Genomic DNA, 26,247 nt, shown 5'->3' with positions numbered 1-26,247 from the left:
AAGGGGCCTTTCTTCTTTTTCCTCAATAAATGAGTACGCAGCTAGATTTAAGATATCTAAAAGGTGTAGGTTGTTGATAGCAGTAGTTTTTAACTGCTATCAGCATATGCGAAGAGTCCTGTAAAGCGTAGGTTGTCCTTTCGCTTCATTCCCCTATATATTGGAAGGGTCCCCTTCTGGCCTAACACCCAACCGCGAATAGTTTCTCCTTTAGCTTCCTTCCCACAATCTTTTCGTTTCCTCTTCCACTGTGGCCCATTGTTTTATGTGTGTCTGTGGGAGAGAGAGAGAGAGGAGTTTCTAAGGTGTTCTGTCACGGCCTGAGAGTTGCGTTGTTTGATGACATGAACACCAGCCATTCTCTTGGTTTGCTGCATGCCTGCTTAGAGTGAGGGAGACGTAGAAACGGTGGGGGGGGTTGCCGCTTGTGAGCTACGAGTGCAGCACACAGCAGTCCGGGGTTAGAAAGCCCTCGACTAAAGCAAACAGTGAACTCCTTACTACAAGCGACAAGGAGGTCGTCGACATGAGTGAGACACCCTCTCCGCAAACTCCCATGCCGATGAGCGCTCAGCCAAGTAGATCAACCCGACGGATCTCCATCATGCGTTGTCCTATCATCGTCGGCGCCGGACCCTCGGGCCTCGCCGTCGCCGCTTCTCTTGGCCGTGTCTCGGTGCCCTCCATCATCCTCGAGAGGTCGGACGGCATCGCCGACCTCTGGTGCCACCGCACGTATGACCGCCTCAACCTTCACCTCCCCAAACCCTTCTGCCAGCTTCCTCATCTCCCATTCCCCGCCCACCTCCCGACGTACCCCTCCAAAGACCACTTTCTCGACTACTTGCACCGCTACGCCGATCACTTCTCCCTCCGCCCGCTCTTCGGCTGCACCGTCACCGACGCCCGCTTCGACGAAGCCGCGTCCCTCTGGCGAGTCACGGCAATCCGTCGAAACCTCTCCGACGCCCCCATGCAGACCTCTTCACCATCGCAGTCTTGTGACACGCTCTCGGAGTCGAGCCGGTCACCGTCGTCGTCCTCGAGCGAACCTCTGACGGAGCCGAGGGAGCTGGAGGTGGTGGAGTTCGCTTCGCCGTGGCTGGTGGTGGCGACAGGGGAGAATGCGGAGCCGGTGGTGCCGGAGATCAAAGGGGCGCAGGCGTTCATGGGGAGTCTGCTGCACTCAAGCGAGTACAAGAGCGGGGTGGAGTATCGGGGGAAGAGGGTGCTGGTAATAGGGTGTGGGAATTCCGGGATGGAGATATGTGTGGACCTGTGCGAGCACGGAGCCATGCCCTTCATGTCCGTGAGAAGCGGAGTACTGTCTACAACCTTTTGTGACGTTCCTCTATCCTTTATCTTCCTTGATATCAGTCATCAGCTTGGTTATGCATCCGAATGGAAATAAACAGGTGCATGTTCTACCGAGGGAGATGCTCGGGACGTCCACATTCGGTGTGGCGATGAGGCTGCTGAAGTGGTTGCCAACCAGAGTAGTGGACAGGTTCCTGTTGATCATGGCCAAGATGATCATTGGAGATACCGAGAAGTATGGGCTGAAAAGGCCAAAGATGGGGCCTTTGGAGCTGAAGAACAAGACTGGCAAAACCCCTGTTCTGGATGTTGGAGCCTTGTCATTGATTAAAGCTGGAAAGATCAAGGTGGTCCTCTGTTTTGGTCCTACGCACTTAATGCACTAAAATCCAAAACCTACACTTCTCGGTCCTCAGTTCTAGGCAGCCATCAGTCCTCTATGCCTTTGCAAACTTCTACCATTTCCAACTTTTGCATTTCCCTAAATTGATGACGTCTCAGTATTCTACGTTTTCTGATTCGACTTTGGTGTTTCCTGCTTGCGATGGCAGACTGTGCAGGAAGTGAGGTCCCTAACAAGCAACGGCGCCAAGTTTGTCGATGGAGAGGAGATGGCTTTCGACTCTGTGGTCTTTGCGACAGGGTACAAGACCAATGTCCCATTCTGGCTCAAGGCAATCTCCTCTTTCCACTTCCATGACATCAAAATTGTCTTTCTTTTCTACCCATTTATTTCTTGTGATTTATAGCTCAAATTCAACGTATATATATATATATATATATATATATATATATATATATATATATATATATATATATATATATATATATATATATATATATATATATATATATATATATATATATTACAGAACAAAATGTTGCGTGCTGATATTGTCACAGAGGGATGTCGTCGTCTAAATTTAGCCTTTCCAGAGCAAAAATGATGCGTCTCATCGAATGGTGTTTCGGCTTGTAGGACACTGATTTATTCTCGGCGGAAGGGAAGCCCAAACTCCCATTCCCTAGTGGCTGCAGCGGAGAGAATGGCATCTACTTCGTAGGCTTTACGGGGAAAGGTCTTCTTGGCGCTAGCGCCGACGCCATCGAAGCTGCTCTCCGCATATCCCAGAGATGGACAAGCCTCTCAAAGAACAGAGATCTCGTTCTCTAAACCCTCTCAGGTGCACGCGAGCAAGGAAGGTCCATGTTGGTAACGGCGGGTTCTGATGCTTGCCCTACTTCCTCTGTACATGACAAGTTTTGCGCATGATCTTCTTTTGTCTCTCACTCTCCTTCAACACACAAAGGGATAAAAAGGAGCAGAATACAAGTTTGCCTGTGTTGTTGGCCATTCTTCGTTAGCATCTGTACCGTCTTTTCTCTTCACCTGGAAGCGGTGGGGGAAAGGAGTTCCTCAAATCTTTAAGAATGCTTCGAGGCCTTTCTCGTTCCCCCCACCCCCCGAGAGGCTCTGCTGCTCTGAGGAATCTTTTCGTGTCTCTCTTCCCTTTGGTACTGGTGCACCGGCCACGACGCAGACCTCGCCCGTTTGAGGGTGTAGATGACTCACACTCTCCTAGCCATTAGACCAGTGATGATGCTCAGATGATTGTGCAGTGATGATTGAATGATTGGATGGAACCGCTCATTAACTTGTTAGTGATATGAGACTTTGTTCTCAATATTCGAAGGACTCTTGAACTCCATTTGATGGAGTTAAGTGTTAACCCAAGAGATCATGAGTTAACCAGCCATATGACTTTGACAGTTCTTCACCTGGCTGGTGCAGCGGTGTCAGAATCTTTCACGACATTCCCTACTGAGTCCTTCATATTTATTTATATACATGAAGGAACGGCAAGATGCAGAGAGAGATATAGAGTTTCCCTTAGTAAAGGACATAATATTTGCACAGTGGATTTGGCATTACTTGTGTATGCCACAGTGTGCAGTCATAATCGACAAACGAGAGTAGCATCGCTAGCTTAGGTACTTAGCTTCATGCGAAAGAGAGCACTGAAGAGATTCACGTGAGAAAGGAGGGGAAGTACGATGAGCAGAATATGGATGTGAGCATCCAGCGGTGACAGAACCATTCGTTCCATCTTTCTCATACTTCCTCTGTCGAACTCTTTTGCATGGTACTGAAATGGCATGTGAGTCCTGCACCGCATGACTCGGTGACCGGAGACTGAGGAACCAAACAAGAAGGAGGGGCTTGGACCGGAGCCTGCTCGGAAAAGGTAACCTCCCGGGGCACGCCACCACTTCCTTTTTCTCTGCCATGGCTCGTACCCAAACGTCTCCTTCCCTTCGCTTTTCATGTTCCCATCATACCTTCATCATCGCTGCTCTCAACACTCGGTCCTGTCCATCGCTCTCTTGGATCAACGTACATCCCATTTGTCATGTCACCATGCATGTGAATACCGCCTGCTTCTTCTTCCGAAGTTATCACCCTGCTGATTAGAGTGATCGTTTCGAGCCGTATGGTGTTGATGCAACCCAATCAGTGGATCCATCGCAGGCGAGTCATGAGATAGTCCGATGGATAATGCAACATGCCACATCGGAGGACTGACTGCGTCAGCGAGGTGATGACGTCACAGGCAAGCCCACGGGGTGTCCACCGACGTGTCGGCGGTGGGCCACGGTGGCCCAATGGCGCGTGACGCGATCGTACGGCCGCTCGCGATCGGCTTCCTTCTCTCCACGGCGTCGTTATTCGCCGCAGTCTCATGCAACGCTGGGAGGGACGGGTCAACGTCGGGATTCTCTGACCCTGACCACCCTTTGAATCGCTCTCTGCGAGCGTGAGCGGCCGATGGGCCTCAGCAGTCTTTGACCGCCGGGCCCCACTCACAGTCGCTCTGCGACATGCTATTCGCAGGAACGCATTCGTCGTAGGGAGAGAGAGAGAGAGAGAGAGTACGAGCTGTTCCATCCCATCATCGTCGATGAGGCAACTACTGGCTTCTGAAGCCGAGAAAAGAACAAAGACGGGATGCTCATCTCATCCCATCATCACCTGCCACATGATTGAAATCTGTTTTCTTGCTCATCTCATTCTCTTTGCGACTGCGAGAAGGAAAGAAAAGCTCGCCTTGTCCTCCTCCGACTCATGCTGCTGCTGCTGCTGCAGCACGCGAGAAAAGAGATACTGCGGGATACGTAGCGTCTCATGCTCCTCCCTCATGAGCTCGATCATGAGAGGGAGGGCCCAAACCGTGGACGTCTCGGGGGGGGTTTCCCCAACTCCTATGTATGTGGTATCGCATTTGGATTAGACAGTTCATCATCAGTTCATTGGTATTTGGAGAGACTGTGGCAGAGGCGTCACAGGTCATGGTTTTCCTTTGGTTTTAAGAACATATGGAGTTGCAGACACTGTTCAAAGCAGAGATGAGCCTATCAACCTTTCTGTCATCTCAATGCTGTCTAATCCACTCGAATCAATCTCAAACGGAATGCTGATATCATGGTAGGGTAGGGGATGAGACGAGCCTCTCATGGTTAGTTAGTACGCTACATATTTTAATTTAATTGGATGAATATTAATGGGCGATTTTTTTTTATTTAAGTATCCTCGATTTTTCGTTTTTCTCAAATACTTATTTTATGAACTGCAACCTCGAAGAAAGTCTTAATTGTGTTTTTCCTGATCCCCTATTTCGATCTGATTCTGACTTTAAGATTTGCGCTATCAAAGGCATTCGTCTATTTTAGATCTCTAAAAATTTCTGATCTTTAGTTGGATTCCATTCCATGCCTTCTTACTCACATGCATAGTCATTATACTTTACATATAAGTTTGCTACTACCCTCAAAGTCTAATTCAATGTGAGCTGATATCGATATACATTCATAGATAGGTATCATATTTTATGATACTTCTTCTCACTTCTATTCAACCTTTTTTTATTGATTTATCAAAAGGTTTTAGTAAATTTGAGAGCGATGTTTCTCATGCATTTGGGCCGGCCCAAAAAAATAAGCTACTCCTGTAGGCCCATCAAATAGGACCAGATGATTGAGAAACAAAGACAGACGTTTTATAACACTCCATCTAATCTAATCCATCATAGTTAATATTCTGTGATATTAGAGAAAGACCTGCAGAGGGTAGCACGTTTATCGAGAACACATTACAACGCGGAACGGCGTCTGCTGACTCATTATTTCACGTATACTTTTGCCATCAATGCATTCCGATGAGGTGGGAGAAAAAAAAAATGGTCATACGAAGTGAACAGATTTGGGATCGATATTATTGGGATGTGTATATGGGATTTGATACAGAGTGTGTTTATCTACGTCTTTCCTCAATCAATGAAGCTGACCGATTCATGTCTTTGGCAATCATCACGTACACGAGTTCCTCGCTGATCAAATGAGACAGGGACACGCCTACGTACATGAAGCGAACGGGACACGGCGTACGTCGTCATGCCCTGACGGCTTCCACCTTGGGGACGCGGACGGGGAATTCATGGATCTCCTCCGACCAGGGGTTCTTCTCCTTGGCGGGGTTGATGGCGCGCAGCGCACGCCAAACGGCGCTGTTGCACTTGAACCCCGACCCGAAGGCGATCTGCCACGTCCGGTCCCCCTTCCTCATCCTCCCTTCGGCCTCCATGTACCCCAGCTCGTACCACAGCGAGCTGCTCGACGTGTTGCCGAACCGGTACAGCGTCATCCTCGACGGCTCCATGTGCCACTCGCTCAGCGCCAGGTTCTTCTCCAGCTCGTCCAGCACCGCCCGTCCCCCGGCGTGGATGCAGAAGTGCTCGAACGCCAGCTTGAAGTCCGGGATGTAGGGCTTCACCTTCATCTTGAACACTTTCCTCATGACCAGCGTGAAGAAGAAGATGAGCTGCTCGGACATGGGGAGGACGAGCGGCCCCAGGGTGGTGATGTTGGTCTTCAGAGCCTCGCCCGCCACCGCCATGAGGTCCTTGGACAGGGCGACGCCGATCTTGCCGGTCCCGTCCTCCTCCTGGAAGACGCAGCCGTAGGAGCGACCGTCTGCGCCTTTGTGGGTGCGGACCGTGTGGACGAGCTGGTACTTTGATCGTCGGCGCTCCGACCGGCGGTTGGTCAGGAGGATGGCGGCGCCGCCCACACGAAAGATGCAATTGGAGACGAGCATGGAGCGGTTGTTGCCCATGTACCAGTTGAGGGTGATGTTCTCCATGCTCACGACCAGGGCGTAAGAGTTCCGGTGCACCTGCGTCACACAAGAGTTGTGGGTCGGAAATGTTACGTCGAGATCTAAAAGGATTTTATCCTGTCCATATGATGCTTGTTTCTGGATTTCTACAACTACACGGTTCAACAACATTTCTCGTATGTTCTTCTCTTCTTCTGTTCCAAAAACAGCTCAGGAACGATGTCCTATACTTGCTTCAGCACTTACCTGGAGCAGATGCTTCGCAAGGTCTATGGAAATGAGGCCGGCGCTGCAGCCCATTCCGCCGAGGTTGTAGCTGATGATGTTCCCTCTGAGCTTGTAGTGGTTCACAACCATGGCAGAGAGGGACGGCGTGGGATTGAAGAGGCTGCAATTCACGATCAGGATCCCGATGTCCTTGGGCTTAACCCTGGTCTTCTGCAAGAGATCGTCGATGGCCCCGAACATCACCGTCTCTGCCTCCTTCCTCGCCTCCGCCATGCACGGGTTCGGCGGCGACGAGAGCAGTGCCTCGGGGAAGTACGTCGACTGCCCCAGCCCCGACCGCTCCAGGATCTTCTTCTGGAACGCGAGGTTCTCCTCGGTGAAGGACGCCGCCCGTGTCGACTGCTCCATGAAGCGCTCGCGAGGGCACTTGCAGGCGCTGTCGGGCTTGTAGCACGCGAAGTCGAGGAGGTAGACCGGCCGAGGCCGTTTCATGAAGTAGATGGTGGACAGGGAAACGATGAGGGTGGAGGAAAGGACGACGGCCACCAAGTTGAACCGAAGCTTGTCCCAGAGCAGAAGGAAATCCTCCGAGGTGAGAGTCGAGAGATGCATGGAGGCGGCGGCGATGAGGGGGACGAGGAGAAGGTACAGGCCATTAGAGACCAGGTAATGGTACCCGAGCTTCACATACTTGACGTTTACAGACTGGAGGAAGTTTGGAAGATGCTGCTGCTGGCTCCGCTCATTTTGGGCGGAAGCGGAATCGCTCTGGGACTCCATCGACGACACTCGTTCTACAACAGAGGGCAGGGAGAACCGAGAGGGAGAGGGGCTAATTAGGAGGTGGTTTGGCGGCCAAAGAGTGGGAACGTGTGGCTTTAAAAGGGGGGTAATGCGGGAAAGAGGGTGAGGCGATGCAACCACCCCAGCCAACTTCTCATTGAAGAGTAGGGTTGGAGGCATTCAATTTTGCCAGTTGGGGGGAGCGGACGCATCCGCGCACCTTCACTGTCGTTGTGCGGCCCTACTTGATTGCTCCACCACATCCAATGGCGGGCGGAGACGGCAGGGCTGTGGATGTGAAGCAAACGTCGCCAGCCTTCCCACGCTCGAATATGAATGGTCCGGTACGCTGAACCTATCAGATTAAGCTAATGGTCGTGCAATCTCGCATGTACTGAGCCTCCAGTGCATGAACGGAGATCACCTCACAATTGGCCGACATGGCCACTGAAATCAGGCGACGTTTGGTCAACTGTGGACCAACGAGTCTTGGGAGACGCGTCAACCGGTGGCGTGGCGTGGCCGAGCCTTCATTAAATAGGTTGACAGGTTTGACTCAGGTCGTCTTCGGATGTGCGTCAAACCCATCCACCACCAGCATCGAGATGGAATTAATTCTCCTCCCTCCATAATAATTAGTCCACTGCTTTGGTTGGATTGGTTGGAAGTTGGTGGGAAATAAGTTTACGAGCATCTTCAATTATGCTCTCATTTACTTCCTCCTCTCAGAAGGGGCAGGTTTGGTAGGTTGTCTTCTGCATCAAACATCTGTGTGTTCCGACTCGTTTGTCTACGTTGATAGTGTGCTAAATATGGACGGACGAGCAACCGAAAGGCTTAGAATTCTGATGGGTAGACGCGAGAAGACAAAAAGAGGTTGAGAAGACCGAGCATCGGAAGAGTTTTAATTGGGTAAGTACGTCGGAATCGAAATCAGACGATTGAACCCTTTTTAATATATCATCCTTCGTTGAGCTTCTCCTATGCTTCAGTACAAAATAGATTTTTTTTTCCGATCAAAATTGACACTAACATCATCTAAATATATATTTAAATCCATACGCTCACCAATATATATATATATATATATATATATATATATATATGAACTTGTGTTGTTTGAACAGGAGACATTACATGTTGATCGGAAAAAGAGTTTATCTCTCAATCATAACTCATTATATAGTTGCCTAGTTAGCACTGCCTAGTTAGCACAACGGATGAGACTCGACCACCTAGGTGCAAGGACTTTGATGAATTCAAAGAAAAATATTTTATCCATATTGTACAATATTCTTTTGAACTCGACTTATCATAAAATCTATTAATTTATTGTTATCGTCTTCCCCGACATGACATCTGAGTCATCTATTCGATCATTTGTAAATGTAATTTAGAATCTAAGTTGGACTACCAATTACACAATCACATGTATTTTGATGTTGTTAGGCCATCTATTTGTGTGGTCCATATAAAAGAAAAAAGAAAGACCTCATGGAGGTCATCTAATCCAACCAACAGACACATGTATCTTAAAGGGAGAAAACAATGGTGCCGGTTGACATTGTTCGTTACAAAACCACCGATTACAATTGTTAATTCTCTAGTCTTATAGATATCAACAACTCTCTGTGGTCTGCGCTTTTAGCTTCTCCCAAAAACCCATCTCTCCATGTCAACTTTCTGGCATCATCTGCATTAAGCTACCTCATCAAACTCACACCAGGAGGAGATGATCGAGTAACGAAGGCTTTCTTTCTGTTGATCATACTTTTTCAAGTCGTCGAGGACATGATTGGCATATTTGATGGCATCAAATTACAGCCATTGTCATCTTATGCTTGATACTTTTCCTCATCTATTTCCACAGACATCATCTATGATTGGTGAGGGAGTGCCAAATTTCTAATTGTATGCATTTATTGTTGGTGTCAACAATCTAGAGTCGTGGCCTCGGGGTCGACTCGGCTTGGTTTGGGTCCGAATGATGGGGATCTTCCCGAGACGACCTTCCAAGGTGGCCGATCACGGTGGTCCGATTGGGACGGGGTCATCGCTTCCTCCGGAAGGGGACTCCTCGCTTGGGCGCGTGATGGGAGGCACCCCATCTTTGTTCCTGCACACAGGTCATGTCGGGAGACTCGACCCGACCTCTCCGATGATCAAGTTAGTTGATGTGAAGGGGATTTCAGATAAAGAAGTCTTTTTGTGTGCCTGTTTCCTTCCTTTCCTCCCTCCCCTTTCGTTTAGAATGCGAGGGTATTTATAGGAAAGCTTACTGTTTCCTGATGTGCCTGCTGGCAGGGGGCAGGCTGGTAGCGTATGACATTGGTGTTGACGTGGGGTGAAGAACCGAGCCTAAGCAGGAGTTAATGCTCCTCGACCGACGTTCTGGTCCGTTTGACCAGGTATTGTCACGTCGATCGATGCGTGAGGTGTCATCTGCTGTCAGCTGAGTCTTATCATAATTACTATCCTCATCATATTCCCCCCCGGAAAGAAGCTATGTGTCGGTCGTTGTAACGGGAGTCCAAGGCATGGCTTCAGCTTTCAGGCGAGCTGGCCGCGTAGGTGTGTCTAGGGGAGCATGGAGCCGAGGAGCACGACGCAGGTGGGCTGGCCGCGTAGGTGTGTCTAGGGGAGCATGGAGCCGAGGAGCACGACGCAGGTGGGCTGGCCGCGCAAGCGTGTCTCGGGGAGCATGGAGCCGAGGAGTACGACGCAAGCGGACTGGCCGCGCAGGTGTGTCTCGGGGAGCATGGAGCCGAGGAGCACGACGCAGGCGGGTTGGTCGCGCAGGTGTGTCATAGGCATCATGCGGCCGAGGAGCACGACGCAGGCGGCTAGGCCGCGTAGGTGTGGTCTCGGGCATCATGCGGCCGAGGAGCACGACGCAAGCGGGCAGGCTGCGCAGGTGGACTTGGTAGTCTACGGCCAAGCCGTGTAGATTCAGAAGGGTTTAAGCCGGGGCTAACCATGAACCGAGGGAGGGTCAGGCAAATACTGAACCTTCGCTCGGAAGAGACTAAGGCGGGGCTTAGATTTCTTTTCATGAGGACTACATCGGGTAGCCACCGCGGGTACTTGACCTCTCTTCTGGAGCCCGCGGTCGGGAGTCGTGGGAGGTCGCTCGCTGCGATGTATCGGTTAGCTCGCTGAAGCATCTCTGGCACCGCGGTGGGAGGTCGCTCCGCGAGGGACCAGAGGAATCTGGAAGGTCGCAGGCCTATCATAAACACCTGCACTAACAGAGAGGGTGAGTGTCCGGCAAACCCCGGATTTGCGTGGCAAAGCAATCCACAAAACGTGAGAGGGGCGTCCTCCCTTTGCTTGAGTCCAAGGAGCAGTGTCGCGGAAGGCTTGGCCATGCATAGACCACGAAGTGGAGCTCGAAGTCTTTGACGAGCTGGTCAAAGGAAGCGATCATTCCGGTCTTCAAGCCGCTATACCACGCGTGAGCCGACCCTCTCAGAGTGGTAGGGAACGCTCTGCACATCAGGGCATCAGAGGTTTCGTATAGCGCCATTTGGGCGCGAAAAGCAGCTACATGGTCTGCTAGGTCGGTGGAGCCATCGTAAGTGTCTAGAGAGGGGAGCTGGAAGTCTGGGGGGACTGTCTGATCCTATATCTCGGGCGTGAAGGGAGACCCTTGGTGTGCGTCCTCCCCGAGCTCTCCCTTGGACCTGCGAACCTTTTCCTGCACCTCATCGAGTCACTGGCTGACAAAGCGCAACTGGGCCCGCAGGGAGTCCGAAGAGAGTACCTCGGGTTCCGGGCGGCCGCTCGGGTTTGCCATCACTGGATCCCCGAGTGGGCCCGGTTGGACCCGAGGCGAAGTGGGGGGGCTCCGAATGTGTCATGTGGGCCCGAACGGGCGCCTTGCGTTGTCGCAGTGGTTCGATCGCGGGCGGGTGTGCTAGATGAGAAACGAGCGGGATATCCGTCAAAGCTCGGACTTGATGAGCGAGGTCCTGAAAGGCCTCGGACGACATGGGAGAGGGGTCGACGAGGGCGCCACCGGGCGGCGACAAGCCCGGGTCGTTGAATATCCGCCAATATCATTCTGAGGTCGTGGCGGGGTGTTCGTCACGATGGTCTCCATGCGGGGGATGTTCCCCCGAGGCTTCAGTCGAGTGCGACCTCTCAACCATGGGCTCATTTGAGTCGCTCGGGTGATCATCCGACATTTCGGGCCCTCCTTCTAGCGCCAATCTGTTAGTGCGAACAACCTTGAGCCGTGGCCTTGGGGCCGACGCGGCTCGGTTCGGGTCCGAATAATGGGGATCTTCCCGAGATGGCCTTCGAGCCCGCCGAGGTGGCCAATCACGGTGGTCCGGTCGGAACGAGGTCGTCGCTTCCTCCGGGAGGGAACTCCTCGCTTGGGCGCGCGATGGGAGGCACCCCGTCTTTGTTCCTGCACACAGGTCGGGTCGGGAGGCTCGACCCGACCCCTTCGACGATCAAGTTAGTTGATGTGAAGAGGATTTCAAATGAAGAAGTCTTTTTGTGTGCCTGTTTCCTTCCTTTCGTCCCTCCCCTTTCGTTCAAAATGCGAGGGTATTTATAGGGAAGCTTACTGTTTCCTGATGTGCATGCTGGTAGAGGACAAGCTGGTAGCGTCTGACATTGGTGTTGGCGTGGCATGAAGAACAGAGCTTGAGCAGGCGTTAATACACCTCGGTTGGTGTTCTAGTTCGTTTGACCATGTGCTGTCGCATCGATCGAGAGGCGTGAGGCGTCATTTGACGTCAGCCGAGTCTTATCGTAATTACTATCCTTATCATTTATGTTACCATATCTATGTAGAGAAAACAAAACTAAAAATTGAAAGAGTAAGTTTGATACATAATCTACAAATCTAACTTTTTATTACTGAAATTGATAAGTCAACTCACTGTGAATTAAAAAATACACATTTGAAATTAAAATGATTTGAGGAGTTTATAAGTCGAATCTTCACTCCTCAATTAATATGAGGCTAATGATATTTATTAGTGATCCGTAAAAGAGTCAAGGGCTTATCATATTTTTTTCTATGATCATTTTGTTAAGTCAACATTTGATTGTCAATAATATATCCTATAAACTCGTAAGAAAATTTTTATTTTGGACATGCATAGTTTTACGCTTAAGCTTTCATAGTTCATAAACCTCAAAAGATATCTATGAAGGTAAAGTGACTCAGTGATCTTTGATTCCTTTACTCTCAACCAACGTGTGACTAAATATTAGAATTTAAATATAAAAAAATTAATTTTTTTTTTAAAAATAGATAAAGATATTATAATATATTTATGTTTAAAAATAAATTATAAGATTTTTTTACTAAATCACTCATTATTAAAAAAAATTAAAATCAATAAAGTCCACCAACTCGATCCAAAAATCGAAGGGCGATCAGTCGTAGGTCAGTCAAACTCAAGTCGACATATGTCACATCGAATCCTTTAGTTCTCAACAGTATAAAACTATTCCTTAGTCGTCATTCATGAATATGTTCATGTATTCTATTCGCATCAAGTCATCTCTTCTTCCTGCAGTCAAGTCATACTGAAACTCATATATATATATATATATATATATATATATATATATATATATATATATATATATATATATATACTTTTTATTGCATGAGTTTGAATCATATAAGAGTAATATACATGAGACTATATATCAATTAAATCCAGAACTTGAACTCTTAAATTGTTGGATAAACTCAATAAATGTCTCTCTTTAATATGAAGCTATTCCGTAGTCATTTTTTTAACCTTCATCTCACAAGAAAAGTAAGAGGAAAAAAAAGAAGAAGAAGATGTGCATGACTGCATGCAATCAGAAGAAATCTCTTCAAAAAGAGGAAATCCCGTGTAATTATTTTTCAACTATATTTGTTGAGGAGCCAACACGCAAAGATAATCCTCGTGGCAGCCAAAGGTAATGCAGCCCATTGGGAAGTATGGCCCATAAGTCGGCCCAATTTTGAATCGTCAAAAAATTATTTATGAGTTTTTTTTATCGTTAACTAAGCTTTAAGAATTTATGAGCCTTTTATCGTTTACTAAGCTTTAACAATTTTGAAATGATGAGTAACAATGATTAAAGAATATAGTGCTTTATTACGGAATAGTATATGAGACTTAGTCTCATCCCATTTAAGTTATCACCTGGTGCAAGTGTGTTTTTCATATCAAGAAAATCCTGATGGATCCAAGTATAAAGCAATCCTTGCTGTAAAATGATTTTATTAATATACATGGCTGTGGCTTGAGTAGCATGACACATTTAATCAAGTTGTAAAATAAAAAATAATTCATATTAATTTATATCTTACCTTGTTTAACAATCGACGACTTTCATAGTTTGATGTGAATAATGTATTTCTTCGTAATCATATTTTTAAAGATGTATTTATGATACTTTTAAATTTTATTGATCAGAATCTTTGTAAGTTATGCAAGACTTTTGATGGTCTTAAGCAAACCCCTCTACTTAATATTGACTTCGAATATATCTAATCACATTTCATAATTTTCAATCTAATAATTAATTATTCATCTATTCTCATGAGGGTATAACAATATTTTTATTAATTTATGTGAATGACTTTATTATTATTGATAATAAATTAATATTTAATTATTTATTTAGTAACTTGAAAATAAGTTTTTTTTATCAAAGGTCTTCGGGTCCTTAACTTTTTTTTTAATGTTTAAGTCAACTACATGATAATTGATCAATTTTTTTTAACAAAAGTATATTCATGATTTTCTTGATCGTACTAAAATGATTGAAGCGTGTCAATCTCTACAAATGTTCTTTTTACTTTATCTGATAGTGCTAATGTGATGTTACTGGGCATTGTCAAATTATTGATAGTCATAATATGTGACATTTACTGATATTACATATGTAGTAAATAAACTATCTTAAATTATAAAAAATAAATCATGATCCTAAATAGATGAAGATACAAAGATATTTGTATAGTGTACCACTTTTTTTATTTACTATTTTTTATATTTCTTTGGATGGTCAACTGCAGGAGAAAGACTACCATCGAGGTGATATCGTACACCACACTGTAGCATGAAACAATGATAAGCGAAATCTAACACCAGCATTCAAACGTCATATATATATATATATATATATATATGACATCGATTTAGATGTCTGATTATGGTTTGTCAATTTGATATTGATGAGGATAATAATTACGATAAGACACACATGACACCAGTCGTTCCACACCTCACAAGGTCAATGTAGATCGGAACGTCAATCGAGGCACATTAACACTCTACTCAAGCTCGATCCTTCACGTCATGCCAACGGTGATGTCATACGCTACCAGAAGTACGATCGTGCTCCCCACGGACAAGCGCATCATGCAACAGTAATTCTTACTATAAATACCCTCCCATTCCGAGCGGAGAGGAGAGAGAGAGGAAAAAAAGAGACACAACAAGACTTCTTCATTTGAACCCCTCTTTTTTCACACTAACTTGATCGTCGGAGGGGTCGAGCCGAGCACCCCGACCCGACCTTTGTGCAGGTGCGAAGCCAAAGGTCCTCGTCGGACGTGCAAGCGAGGAGCTCTTACCCGGAGGAAACGACGATCCCGTCCCGACCGGACCACCGCAAGCGACCACCTCAGTGGCCTTGAGGAACTCCCCTAGGGTGATCCCCGTCATCTGGACCCGAACCGAGCCACGTCGGCCCCGGGGCCACGGTTCAAGATTGTTTACCACAATAGATATGTGATGGTTTGAACAGCTCCTCGCATCCCTAATTCGGGAGGGTAACCTAAGTTCTACCATAAGAAGTCCTAAAACACTCACACGGACTCAGTTGTGCTTCTCAGCTCTACCAACTTAAAACATCAGATGGTCTTTTTACCAAATACACCTCCTACTTAGTTTCGCAGAATCCTCTACCAAACCCATTTGTCTCCCTCCCACACCGAGCTTACTGTAGACTTAAGCGTGAGTTGAGACTGACGTTGGATCATCATAATTTGCTTTAACAATACTAAAATCATCCCGTCCGTCTGTTTCCTGGATTTGGTCTGTGAATTATAAAACAATATAAAACATGAGCTTCCGATGATTCGAACCAATGAACCAATGAACCAATGTGCCCAGCTTTTTGGATGCGTGTGGCGCTCCTCCGTTCTGGCGAATAAATAAAAGAAAGCCTGCAAAGGGCAAGCGGTGGCTTTCCCCCTCACGCACTTCTCCTTCCCTCGCTTGTTTGCTTTCCTCGTACTTCTCTGTGTTTGTTCCTTTCTTCGCAACCCCCCTCCCTGAGCGTAACAATCGAATGCACCTCCGCTCGCGTGGCCAAACAGGGACGACTTCTCTTTTAACCCTCTTCTGCTGTGAATTCCTCATCACCCATCTTCAATCGACGTTACCGTTCCATCCCCTGAAGCATTAAAGCTTTCCTCGCGACATCGCTGATGGCTTCGGCCGGCACGAGCTCAGAGTCTTTTGCCAAAGCTGCGGTTAATTCCTTCCCCTCTCGCGCCATCCAATCTTTTCCCCGGTGGTCCCAAAGCCCCAGTCCCCCCCCCACCCCTTCCGCCCATAAATGAGACCAAATCGAGACACGCAACGCAAACGAAAGAGAAAGCGATGAACCATTGAATTGGAACTCACCAGTGGTGGTAGAGGACGATGAGTTCGCCTTGCCGATCGCCGAAACTAGACCCGGAGAACCCGATCCCGCCGCCGTTACCGTCGGAGAAGGCATCGTCGAGACCCCAAACCCCAGCGCGAGTAGATGCACCGGCGGGATCCCCTATCCGATCGCCGCTTCGTCACGCGGATAGCACGATTCCGCCGCCGGTGGTGACGGTCGCGAAAGCGAACAGAATGAGCCGGGACGACGCGTCCGCTGTGGCGAAGTTGGACGGGGCCAGCGGCGTGCGAGCGGGGGAGAGGGGACTCGGGACGGCGTCGACGATCGTGAGGCGGCAGCGGATGACGAGGGCGGACCCTGTGCTTCGGGTGGCGGCGGTGTTGCTGTGCATGATCTCCTTCTCGGTGATGGCCTCCGACAAGACGGAGGGTTGGGCGGGCGACTCATTCGACCGCTACAAAGAATTCCGGTACGAGTCCAACCGACACGCTTTAATCGTCGATCTCCGTCATCCTCGCTCTCGGGGTTTTAATCGTGTGGTTTTCTTTTCACTCTTTTTCTTTAATCCTCCACCGTTTGATCGTGATCGAACGAGCGATGTTGTCGCTCTAGGTTCCTGGTCGCGATCAACGTGATCGCGTTCGTGTACTCGCTGTTTCAGGTCTACGGGAAGATCCACCGTGTGATCGCCATGAAGTACATCATAGCTTCTCCGAAGCGTTATTACTTTGATCTCGCCATGGATCAGGTGAGCCGGAGTTGTAGTATACGACATCAATAAATGCCTGTTGCTCTCTGCTGACTCGGCCATCGTGATGACCAGATAAATAGGAAGACTAATTGTTCTGTCATTAATTCTCATGTAAAATGACGACCCACCAAACATATTATAAACATTAAAAATCACATCACAATGTTCACATGATGGCCGTAGCAGCGGTGTCTCCGCAGCAGCTTCGCAGGTATCATCCTCATCCTCAAACCTCAGAGTATGTTGGTTGCTGCAGGTACTGGCTTACCTTCTGATGTCGGCGTCGTCGGCGGCAGCATCTCGCAACGATGCGTGGGTCTCCAGGTTCGGGAGAGACGACTTCACCGACAAAGCCAGCGGCGCCGTCGCTATGTCGTTCCTCGCATTCGGTGTCTTCGCTCTGAGCTCACTCCTCTCCGCTTACAATTTGTTGAGGACTCCTTGATTTGGCGTACATAAAAAGACGCCAGTCGTTCCTTTTGCAGGACATCGTCGAAGTTGGCGTCAGTTTGCATCACAACAATTTTCTCTTGAATTGCGAATATGATGTATTCTTTTAGATAGCTGTAATCAATGCATGTAATCAAATACATAACGGAAGCATATTGGAATATTAAATAAAACCTTACTATTAAAAATAATTATAATTTATGAGTCTTAGTTTTGAGCTTTTCCTGATTCGTAATGATTTAGATACAATTGGAAGGAGATTAAGAAGAACAAAAGAAAGTCAAAATTTCATGATTTGAGATATCATAAATTTTTATATTTAATAAGAATCTTAAGATTTTACATTTAATAAAAATGGGTTTGAGAGATCCATTTTTTCGTAAGATTTATTCCAAAGTGATATCAGAGCTTTTCGATTTCTAACAAAAACGAACAATGGTGTGCGACGGTCGGAAGCATCGAACGACCACCATCAGCACAAGTCGTGGTCGGTCGAGATCCTGTTGCTTGCTGGCTTGCCGATCTGCAAGCAGGTGATGGGAGGAATGGTCGGGGCATACAGCTCCCCAAATGCCTGCCAGCAGAAGGGATCAGTCCTGTGGTAGCGTTCCTGCAGTGGCTCGAGCTCCACCTCGCTGAGGCTGATGCCCGAACAAGGAGAGCTGTCGCTACACGCCAAGTGAACTGGTTTCACAGTGAAGGTTCCCCTAATGCTCTCATACGCGATGCTCGACAGTGCCACTGCCGAGGACTGGTTCTCGCAGGAGCTCCGATCACAGTAGAACTGGTCGATCACCATCGGTATTTGGACCTCCCAAACCTTTATGTTCGAGAATTGTATGGCCTGAACAGAGCCAGAGCCACCCTGTGACAAAAATCCATGGACACAGACCATCAGAATCCCCAGATATATGAATCGGAACTTTTAAGCTGCTCAAGCTTTTTACCTGCCAGGTTTTGATTCGGACACCGGTCATCGTGTTGCGAAGGTTGATGTCCCTCACAGTGATGTTGGAGACGCATGCCTTGGTGTTGTCCCTGCCGAGACCCCCGATGCTGATTCCATGCCCGGGACCGCAATCGACGTCATGTATGTAGATGTTCGAGCAGCCTGTTTGGATGGAGACACAATCGTCGCCTGCGTTTTATGAACAGAGAGCTACTTGTCAGCCAAAGTTCATGTGCATTTAACGTGGTCGAGAAGGAATTACCACATCCCATGTCGACACGATGGATCAAAACATTTCTGGAGTTCTGAAGATGGATTCCGTCTGTGTTGGGACTGTCACCTGGAGAAGACACTGTAATGTTGAAGACCTCCACAGCTTCGCAGTTGTCGAATTTGAGGTGGCACCGTGGGCTGTTTTGGATCATGATGCCTGTGACTGTCACGTTGTAGCTCCCGTAGAATCTTAGGGCCTGAAACAATGAAGAGGAGAAAACGGTGACGAGAAGACCCTCTGTTTGCTTCGAGAAAGCTGAGGCAAGTAGAGCGCTCACGGTAGGTTTGATCTGTGGCATCTTTGAACCGAGCTCACCATTTATCTGATGGATACATCGCCATGAGCATTAAGGGGTCGAGAGTGGGAAATGACATAAGGAAGATGATGAGATTACCGGATCGATGTCAGAGTCGGAATTCGTCCACCAGACGCTACCTCGGCCATCTATCACTCCGCTGCCTCGGATGGTGATTTCCTGCAGCTTTGTGAATTCAAGCCACTGCAGCGAGCCTGCACCCCATGCACCGGCGCTTGTCGGAGCAACGATCGTTCCATCCAGCTGCAGAGATCATCTGATAAATTCTTCGAGTCTCATTCGTGGCATATTTGTATTCAAGTCGATCTCTTTGAGGTGGTTTCTTGTTGTGACATTTAAGAAGCATTTCTCAGGATTAAGATGGATTCCAATGCTGAATCTGTGCACCATAAAACTACGAGAAGGTTTAGATGTTACTTTCTTGTTGTTCAGTACCTGAAACACAATGTTGGGCTCACAGTATGGACCTGAGAATGAGATTGGCCTAACGAGGAACTCGAACTCCGCAGGAACGATCACCGTGGAAGCCTCCACCTTGCACGCAGCAGCCCATGCGGCCTCAAAAGCCTGCATTATTACATCAATTAGAAGAAAGATTCTGAGCACACTGCATCATCGACAACCTCTCCTTCTGATTCAAAAATCCCAAGAGAGTGCCATAAAACGCCAAGAAAACAGAGACATGATCCAAAGAAACAGAGTCGATGTCGTCCACCTTGGTGTCGTCAGTCACGCCATCCCCCTTGGCCCCGAAATCGAGCACATCGAACATTGCTACCATTGTTTCTGGGGTCGGTCTCGATTGCCCACCCGACCCACCACCGCTGCCATGGCGGCGGTCGCCGCCATTGTTTCCTTTTGCCTTCTTTCTAGCTAAGGAAGAAGAGGGCGGTTGCTTTGCCCTCCGGTGCTTGCCTCTCCTTCCCTCACAGTCGTGAAAGTTGGAGCACATCACAAGAAAGACGAGGAGGAGGGGCAACCAGATGCCTTTTAGCCCGAGGCTACTCATCGTTAAGTGTCTGTGGAAGAGAAAGATTGGTGATAGGAGAAGAGGAGGAGGGAAGGTTGGGTTTAAATAGCCGCAAGCCTCGCTCCCATTGCTCATCAAAGCAGCAACACAAAAGTATGATAAATGGCATGGAATTACATGTCCTATTCTTTTGCCTTGTGCCATCACAGAACTCATTCTCTCCTCAACTTCTTTCCATCTCTTTTTGTGACGGTTGGTTGGCGTAAATAAATCTCATCATCTGCCACCACACCACCAGTTGTGCGAAAGCTCTCTAGTCGTTTCTGCAGCAGCACCAGCCAGTAATATCTAACTACAGAAGAAGCAATGGTCAATCTATCTGGATGCAGTGTGGTAGTTCTGGATGCAGAAGCCAAGAAGAGGCGTGTGAGTAATGGTCAATCTATCTATCTATCTATCAATCCTTCCAAGTATGGCTTGGAGGAAGAGGATGCTGACTGCAACATCTCCTCTGATCACATGCAATGGTCACGGGAGAGAGTTAAATAAAAGGTGAGAAGAGATGATTAGTAGGGCCAGATGAGTTTGGCCATTGTAGATCTGAAGATAGAATGAGAAAGTAGTTGAGTTGGAGAAGAAGACTCGCTCTGGATATACTGTTCATGGCAACAAAACAAGAATCAAACAGTTGTCTGTAGCAGCTAAGCCAATCCACCCAAATGTAAGCTTTTGATGGATTGTATGGTGCTCACAGAAGAATCAGCATATCAATAAAATAATACCTGTCAACACTAGAGAAAGTACAGCAAAGTAATCAGGTACATCATGTGAAAGTTGCTGTCGATGCATACTTGCGACATAAAGAAGCAGCAGCACGCCGGCATGGCGTACGTTCATGCATGGCTGACGAAGGCGACGAAGATGAGCAGCGATAAACTTAGGAACGATCCAAAAACAACAACGTACATAGTACTACTGTTATTGATCTCTGCATTGATGCCCGTGCCATCTGTTCGTCGGCTCATTGGAAGCGTTGAAGCTCTCCGGCCGGTCTGCCGTCTGTGACAATGGAGACAGATGGTGGCGGTGTCAGGTTCTATGAAGAACTTATCTTGTAGTGCCAAACTAGATGTACTGGAAATCTACGTGTGTTTATGTTGGATGCTATGCCTGTTCTCTCTTGCTGCGGTAGATTCTTCTTCCTATTCAACCACTTGGAATGAGTACTATGATTTCTACCACATGTCCATTACATCTTGAATGACTTTTCCTCATTTTATATTCTAACGGAATAATACTTAATTATTTATGAATAAATTTATTTTTATTCCTATATTTCTTGATAACTCAACACACACATTGTTGAATCAAAGGTATGTCCAATTGATTTATCACTAGCTACCGAAAGCTTGCCCAAGTTCATGTCATTACAGTGCATTTACTCGAACAGCTTTGAGTCGTCCTCTGTTTCTGTTCCAGAAAATGATACATTTTTTGGCATTTCCTAGTGAAACAAATGAAATCAGGAAAAAAAAAAGGTGGACAGGAAGAAAAGTGGGGCACTGTAAGGCAATGACAACCATCACGGACAACAAAGTAGTAATCCATTATTGAGGTGCTCAAACAATATTTGAACTGAAAAATGATAACAAAATTTACACTCACAAGAAGGTCGATGAATGCTTGTCAAACCGAAGACAAAAAACCAGCAATAAGGAAAAAAAAGGACAACAAGCTTTACGGCAAGAAGAGCACTAACTTATCCCATAAAATCGTTTAGCAGAGTCGAGGGTGTTCGAAAGAAGCATGGCGACCGTCACAGGGCCAACACCACCAGGCACTGGGGTTATAGCTGATGCCACCTGCAGCGCTTCCTCGTAGCATACATCGCCTCTTAGATAGTAACCATGCTCCAAACTGGGATCCTGATGTTTACATTTTCAAGTAGAAAGAGAAGCAAACTCGGGGTAGCAAATGGTATTGACCCATCAAACAAGTAAAATCTTTCTACAGCAGTTACATGTATTAGTAACATTCTAGCATAAATTCTTTTTAAACAAAAAAACAAGGGATCTTGAAAGCTTTTTGTTTTGTGATAAGCTGCATTTAGTACAGAACAAGCATGAAATGAATAAACATGCGGAGAACATGTAATGTGTTCGTATAGTGTTTGAAGCAAAAGGAGTTCTGGACTGGAGGTTTACAAATGAAAGTCTTTTAGAGAACCAACAAGAAATAAGGCAAGTCCAATGTAACTAAAGAGCATGAGCAGATTGGGAAGTTGTAGTCAGTATTTGGTGATTGATAAAGCAAGTTACAAATGTGAAATGCGGAACTTGAATGCGGAACTTGAGTTAGTGGTTTGGTCATAAAATGTCTTTCTACATCAATTACAGTAGATAAGCAGAGTGCTCAAGAACACCAATAAACTTGCTGGATAAAACTTACCTCAATTGGGTTTGTCCCAACATCAATGACGATTGACCCTCGTTTCAGCCAATTTCCACGTACCAGGTTGGGGACTCCTGCAGCTGATATTACAATATCAGCTACACGAGTGACATCCTCCGGATTGTTCGTGAAAGCATGAACAACACTGACCGTTGCATGGTGTCTCTGTCAAGATCTCCAGTTTATTATTCTGACCCGGATCATGGAAATATTTGAACTTTTATGTCATACCTGCAACAGCAAAGTGGTAGGTAATCCTACGACATTGCTTCGTCCAATTACAGCCACATTCTTCCCCTTCAGTTTGATACCCGACCGGAGTAGCAACTCGATACAAGCTTTTGCAGCACAGGGAATGAATAGAGGTTCTCTACCTCTCAAAGCAAGATTCCCCATATTCAATGGATGGAAGCCGTCAACATCCTTTTGCAGACTTACAGCACCCAAAATTGTGTCTTCATCCATGTGCTGCACTCAATTCGAACAGCATTAGAAAAAAAAGTAGCTTTGACCAACCGAGTATCAACTTATAATTTAAAAGAAATTAATATATTCTTGATAACAGAACTCGATGCCCAATGAAAATCGTAGAGAGATACATGTCATGTCAAACTTTATGTTAGAAGTCAATAAGAAACTAGTGACTTCTGTTTACTTACCACAATACCAAAGCAACTAAAACGTTATGCTTGGATGAATATATGTTGTTGAATAAATAGTGTGAATGAAGTACGAAGGTTTTCTAAGCCCGAAAGCTATAGATTATTGCTACTACTTACTTGCGGCAAAGGTAGCTGTACTAGGACTCCGTGTACTGATGGATCTTGATTAAACTCGGATACAGCATTCAATACTTCATCTTCTGCACATTCTTCAGATAATTCTGCCATCAGAGATCTTATTCCAACCTCCTCACAAGCCTTTATTTTGTTGCGCACATATGTCTGGGAATCCCTTCTTTGACCCACCAATACAACAGCCAGTCCAGGAACTTTCTTGATCGTGTCCTTCATCCAGTGTACTTCTTTAGCGATGCCTAATTTTATTTCTTCCGCGATGGACTTACCATCGATAATAGTTGGTGCCAGTTCTGCATCAACTGCCAAGGTTGCTGAAGAAGAAGAAAATAAGAAAAATACTAGTACAATTGACACAAGTACTTAAACTAAATCATAGTAAAAGGAAAAAAGTGATTCCTTGTACAGATCAGACAAAGAAGAGTTCAAACTAGTTTCAGATAATTCTTAATGCTTGAAAAAATAATTCAAAACATTAAACAGCTTTGTTGCCAGATTTGTCATAGGCTGGAACTGTCCTCTATCGAATTTCTAATACTTTGGAAATTCTATTCTCATCTGTCTGCTTTTGAAGGCTAGTGTTAACATTTTCTTCTTCAGACAAGCACTTATTTACTTACAAAGGGGTACAAATCTGAAAAGAGTTACCTCTAGATTCCATCATATGTCGCCATGAGGTTTAATCTGTTTTTTTTTTTCTTCATCATGTTTAACTACATGTACGTAAACTAAAGCATAATATAAACAATTCTGCTAAATAATCATGTTAACCACATAGTTGGGGTGTATGCTTGTGAACATAAAACTAAAATCATTCATGTGGACAGGTCACCTTAGCCTACAATTCCAGTTAAAAGTTCTGGAATGAAACAACTGTTTTGATAGAAGAACACAAGGAATTATCCAAAGAGCCAACAATGTACAGCCCACAGGCCTTGGAAGATGCAAAACAATGCAGTAGGTATATTAGAAATTTTCTTCGTAGCATAAATACAACCAATCAGCAAATGGAGTTCTGATATGTTAACTAATAGAATTAACAAAGAAGTTAAAATATGACAATATTATTACTTGATACAACATATAGTCAAAAGATGTGTTCCTAAGTTCGCACCATTCCTCCTACAGCTCATACAAAACAAAACAAGATTTAAACCTCCTTATCAGATTCTTATTCATTTCGTATAATGAATGTGGATTTCCACTCAGAAGGAAACTTGACAACTACTTGATCAGAAACTTGTTCCGACAAACTCCATTCTCCCCCCTACCCTCGAAGAATAGCTATTCTAAACAGCAATTACGCATTGGTGTCAAGCAAAGCCATGAACCATGCAGCACGCCTGCCCCTCACGCATCAATCTCCTCCCCTTTATGTTCCATGGACACATGTACTAATAGTTTTTTGATCTTGAAGTAGTGTGCGTGCGAAAACATCAGCTTACATCCACATGACGACCAAGTGTTTGTGTTTATGGCTCACTGATCAACACAAGAGTTCGGTTACCACCTCCGCTTTCGGATTCTGCAGGAGGAGAGATAGAGCCGGGCGTGGCCCAGATGTCAGGGAGATCCGGGCCCAGGATGTAGTCGTCCTTCCGCTTCTTGGTCGGCTTATTACTTTGGTGATGGCGGCGGTGGTGGTGGGAGGCGGATGATACAAACGCAACACGAGGCCGCCTCGCGGCTGCCGCGGCGGATACTTTCTTCAACGTCGACGACAGAGCTGCTCTCATTGCTTATATTTCCGCAAAGCGACGAACTGCTCCCGAATCGGATGGTGAGGTAGACGAAGACGTCGGCCAACTCGAGTCGGGTGCTCTCCAACCCTCGTAGGATGCGACCGGGGTCGGCCATGGATTACTGGAGGCTGGGCCGGGCCATATACTGTACGTCCCGACCCAAAGCGACGCCGCCTGCCTGTGTGCACTCTAGCAGGATACAGGATTTACAAAGCTTCCCGCTGCCCACTGGCGTGGGACCCACGACCGATTCGTCCAAATCAACCCTCATCTGCAAGTAATAAGACGATCCATGTCCTCGTGGCATGGTAACAGAATAGCTAATTTGAGTTTTAAAGATTATGTTTTAAGGATGCTGAATGTGCCATTTGACTTGAAGTTTATAGGAAGGAAGGTTTCACCCTCCATAAATCTAATCTCGATGTGTAGGTGAATGTTGTTAGTGTAATCAACTTTAAGCCGTGGTCTCGGGCTGACACGACTTGGTTCGAGTTCGAATGATGGGGGATCTTCTTGGGATGACCCTTGAGACTGCAGAAGACCGATCGTGGTGGTCCGATCGTGAATGAGTCACCGTTTCCTCCGAGAGGGGGCTCCTCGCTAGGGCGTTTAGTGGGAGACCTCCGTCTTCGCACCTGCACATAGGTCGGGTCGGAAGAGCTCGGCCTGACCCCTCCGACGATCAAGTTAATGAACGAGGGTTTTTTCTTTCTCTTCCTTCGTTTCCTCGGAGTGCAAATGTTTTTATAGTGAAGGTTATCATTGCCTGATGTGCCCACTTGTAGGGAGCAGGATCGTACTCCTGGTAACATTTGACATCGACGTTGGCGTGACATGAGGGACCGAGCTTGAGCGGAATGTTAATGTACCTCGATTGATGTTCCGATCCGTGTTGATCAGGTGTTCTCAGGTTAACAGAGACATTAGGCATCTGGAGCAGCTGACGTCAACCCGTACCTTATTGTTATTATTATTACCCTCATCAAATGTGACGCTGGTAAACTAACATGGTCACTTCAACCGCCGAGTTGTCGGCAGCCTCCGTAATCCACGCCGAGATCCGACATCTTCCGAAGTAATAGGTGACATGAACGGTGCCAAATCCCGGGGGACCCTCGCGAATAAACACGCGGCAACTCATCGACCGACGCCCTTTTGTCTCCCACTGTCATCATCACTCGGCTCCAAACCAATCCTTTTTCTTTCTTTTATTTTGATGAACAACTCAAGCTGAGTCGATCGACTTAGCCATGTGCTCGCACGGGCTCCCATGTACCTTCGAAAGCTAACACGGATCAAATGAGTTAGGTATGTTGACAATGTGTCAGGTGGCAGCAAACCGCACCGACTCCCACTAAGCTGGTTTTGTGCCGTGACACGGGGGAGTTTAGTTCGGAGGA

General features: G+C 46.6%; 5 protein-coding genes across 6 annotated transcripts; 2 read left to right on the top strand and 3 right to left on the bottom strand.

Annotated features, from left to right (window-relative positions):
- Positions 1 to 556: 556 nt before the first annotated feature.
- On the top strand, positions 557 to 2,578 carry LOC135671993 (indole-3-pyruvate monooxygenase YUCCA8-like). The gene is made up of 5 exons (XM_065180451.1): positions 557 to 943; positions 1,019 to 1,321; positions 1,416 to 1,664; positions 1,869 to 1,992; positions 2,295 to 2,578. The coding sequence occupies exons 1-5, from the start codon at positions 557 to 559 to the stop codon at positions 2,489 to 2,491; spliced, it is 1,260 nt and encodes a 419-aa protein (XP_065036523.1). The 3' UTR covers positions 2,492 to 2,578.
- A 2,981-nt stretch (positions 2,579 to 5,559) lies between these two features.
- LOC135641406 (3-ketoacyl-CoA synthase 11-like) lies at positions 5,560 to 7,583 on the bottom strand. Its single transcript, XM_065156766.1, has 2 exons — positions 6,737 to 7,583; positions 5,560 to 6,547 (listed from the first exon to the last, which is right to left on the bottom strand). Exons 1-2 carry the CDS (start codon positions 7,496 to 7,498, stop codon positions 5,765 to 5,767), a joined length of 1,545 nt encoding a protein of 514 aa, XP_065012838.1. The 5' UTR covers positions 7,499 to 7,583; the 3' UTR covers positions 5,560 to 5,764.
- An 8,010-nt stretch (positions 7,584 to 15,593) lies between these two features.
- LOC135641459 (CASP-like protein 4A3) lies at positions 15,594 to 17,549 on the top strand. Its single transcript, XM_065156824.1, has 3 exons — positions 15,594 to 16,616; positions 16,760 to 16,895; positions 17,155 to 17,549. The coding sequence occupies exons 1-3, from the start codon at positions 16,183 to 16,185 to the stop codon at positions 17,341 to 17,343; spliced, it is 759 nt and encodes a 252-aa protein (XP_065012896.1). The 5' UTR covers positions 15,594 to 16,182; the 3' UTR covers positions 17,344 to 17,549.
- Positions 17,550 to 17,726: 177 nt separating this feature from the next.
- LOC135641421 (polygalacturonase At1g48100-like) lies at positions 17,727 to 20,142 on the bottom strand. Its single transcript, XM_065156780.1, has 7 exons — positions 19,603 to 20,142; positions 19,323 to 19,454; positions 18,966 to 19,130; positions 18,849 to 18,893; positions 18,560 to 18,767; positions 18,296 to 18,486; positions 17,727 to 18,213 (listed from the first exon to the last, which is right to left on the bottom strand). Exons 1-7 carry the CDS (start codon positions 20,071 to 20,073, stop codon positions 17,821 to 17,823), a joined length of 1,605 nt encoding a protein of 534 aa, XP_065012852.1. The 5' UTR covers positions 20,074 to 20,142; the 3' UTR covers positions 17,727 to 17,820.
- Positions 20,143 to 21,444: 1,302 nt separating this feature from the next.
- Positions 21,445 to 24,974, bottom strand: LOC135581487 (bifunctional protein FolD 1, mitochondrial-like). 2 transcript variants are annotated; one of them, XM_065156810.1, is made up of 5 exons: positions 24,616 to 24,974; positions 23,088 to 23,419; positions 22,540 to 22,776; positions 22,306 to 22,473; positions 21,445 to 21,782 (listed from the first exon to the last, which is right to left on the bottom strand). In XM_065156810.1, exons 1-5 carry the CDS (start codon positions 24,839 to 24,841, stop codon positions 21,612 to 21,614), a joined length of 1,134 nt encoding a protein of 377 aa, XP_065012882.1. In that variant the 5' UTR covers positions 24,842 to 24,974; the 3' UTR covers positions 21,445 to 21,611. The 2 variants fall into 2 exon arrangements, with proteins under 2 accessions (XP_065012882.1, XP_065012888.1); XM_065156816.1 differs by having other exon boundaries at positions 23,088 to 23,398.
- Between the last annotated feature and the right edge of the window lie 1,273 nt (positions 24,975 to 26,247).

Source organism: Musa acuminata, chromosome BXJ1-4 (genome assembly GCF_036884655.1).
Source record: "Musa acuminata AAA Group cultivar baxijiao chromosome BXJ1-4, Cavendish_Baxijiao_AAA, whole genome shotgun sequence".
In the NCBI taxonomy this organism is placed as follows: Eukaryota; Viridiplantae; Streptophyta; class Magnoliopsida; order Zingiberales; family Musaceae; genus Musa; species Musa acuminata.
Note: the sequence above shows the minus strand (reverse complement) of the source record. Positions and strands in the feature narration are given on the sequence as shown.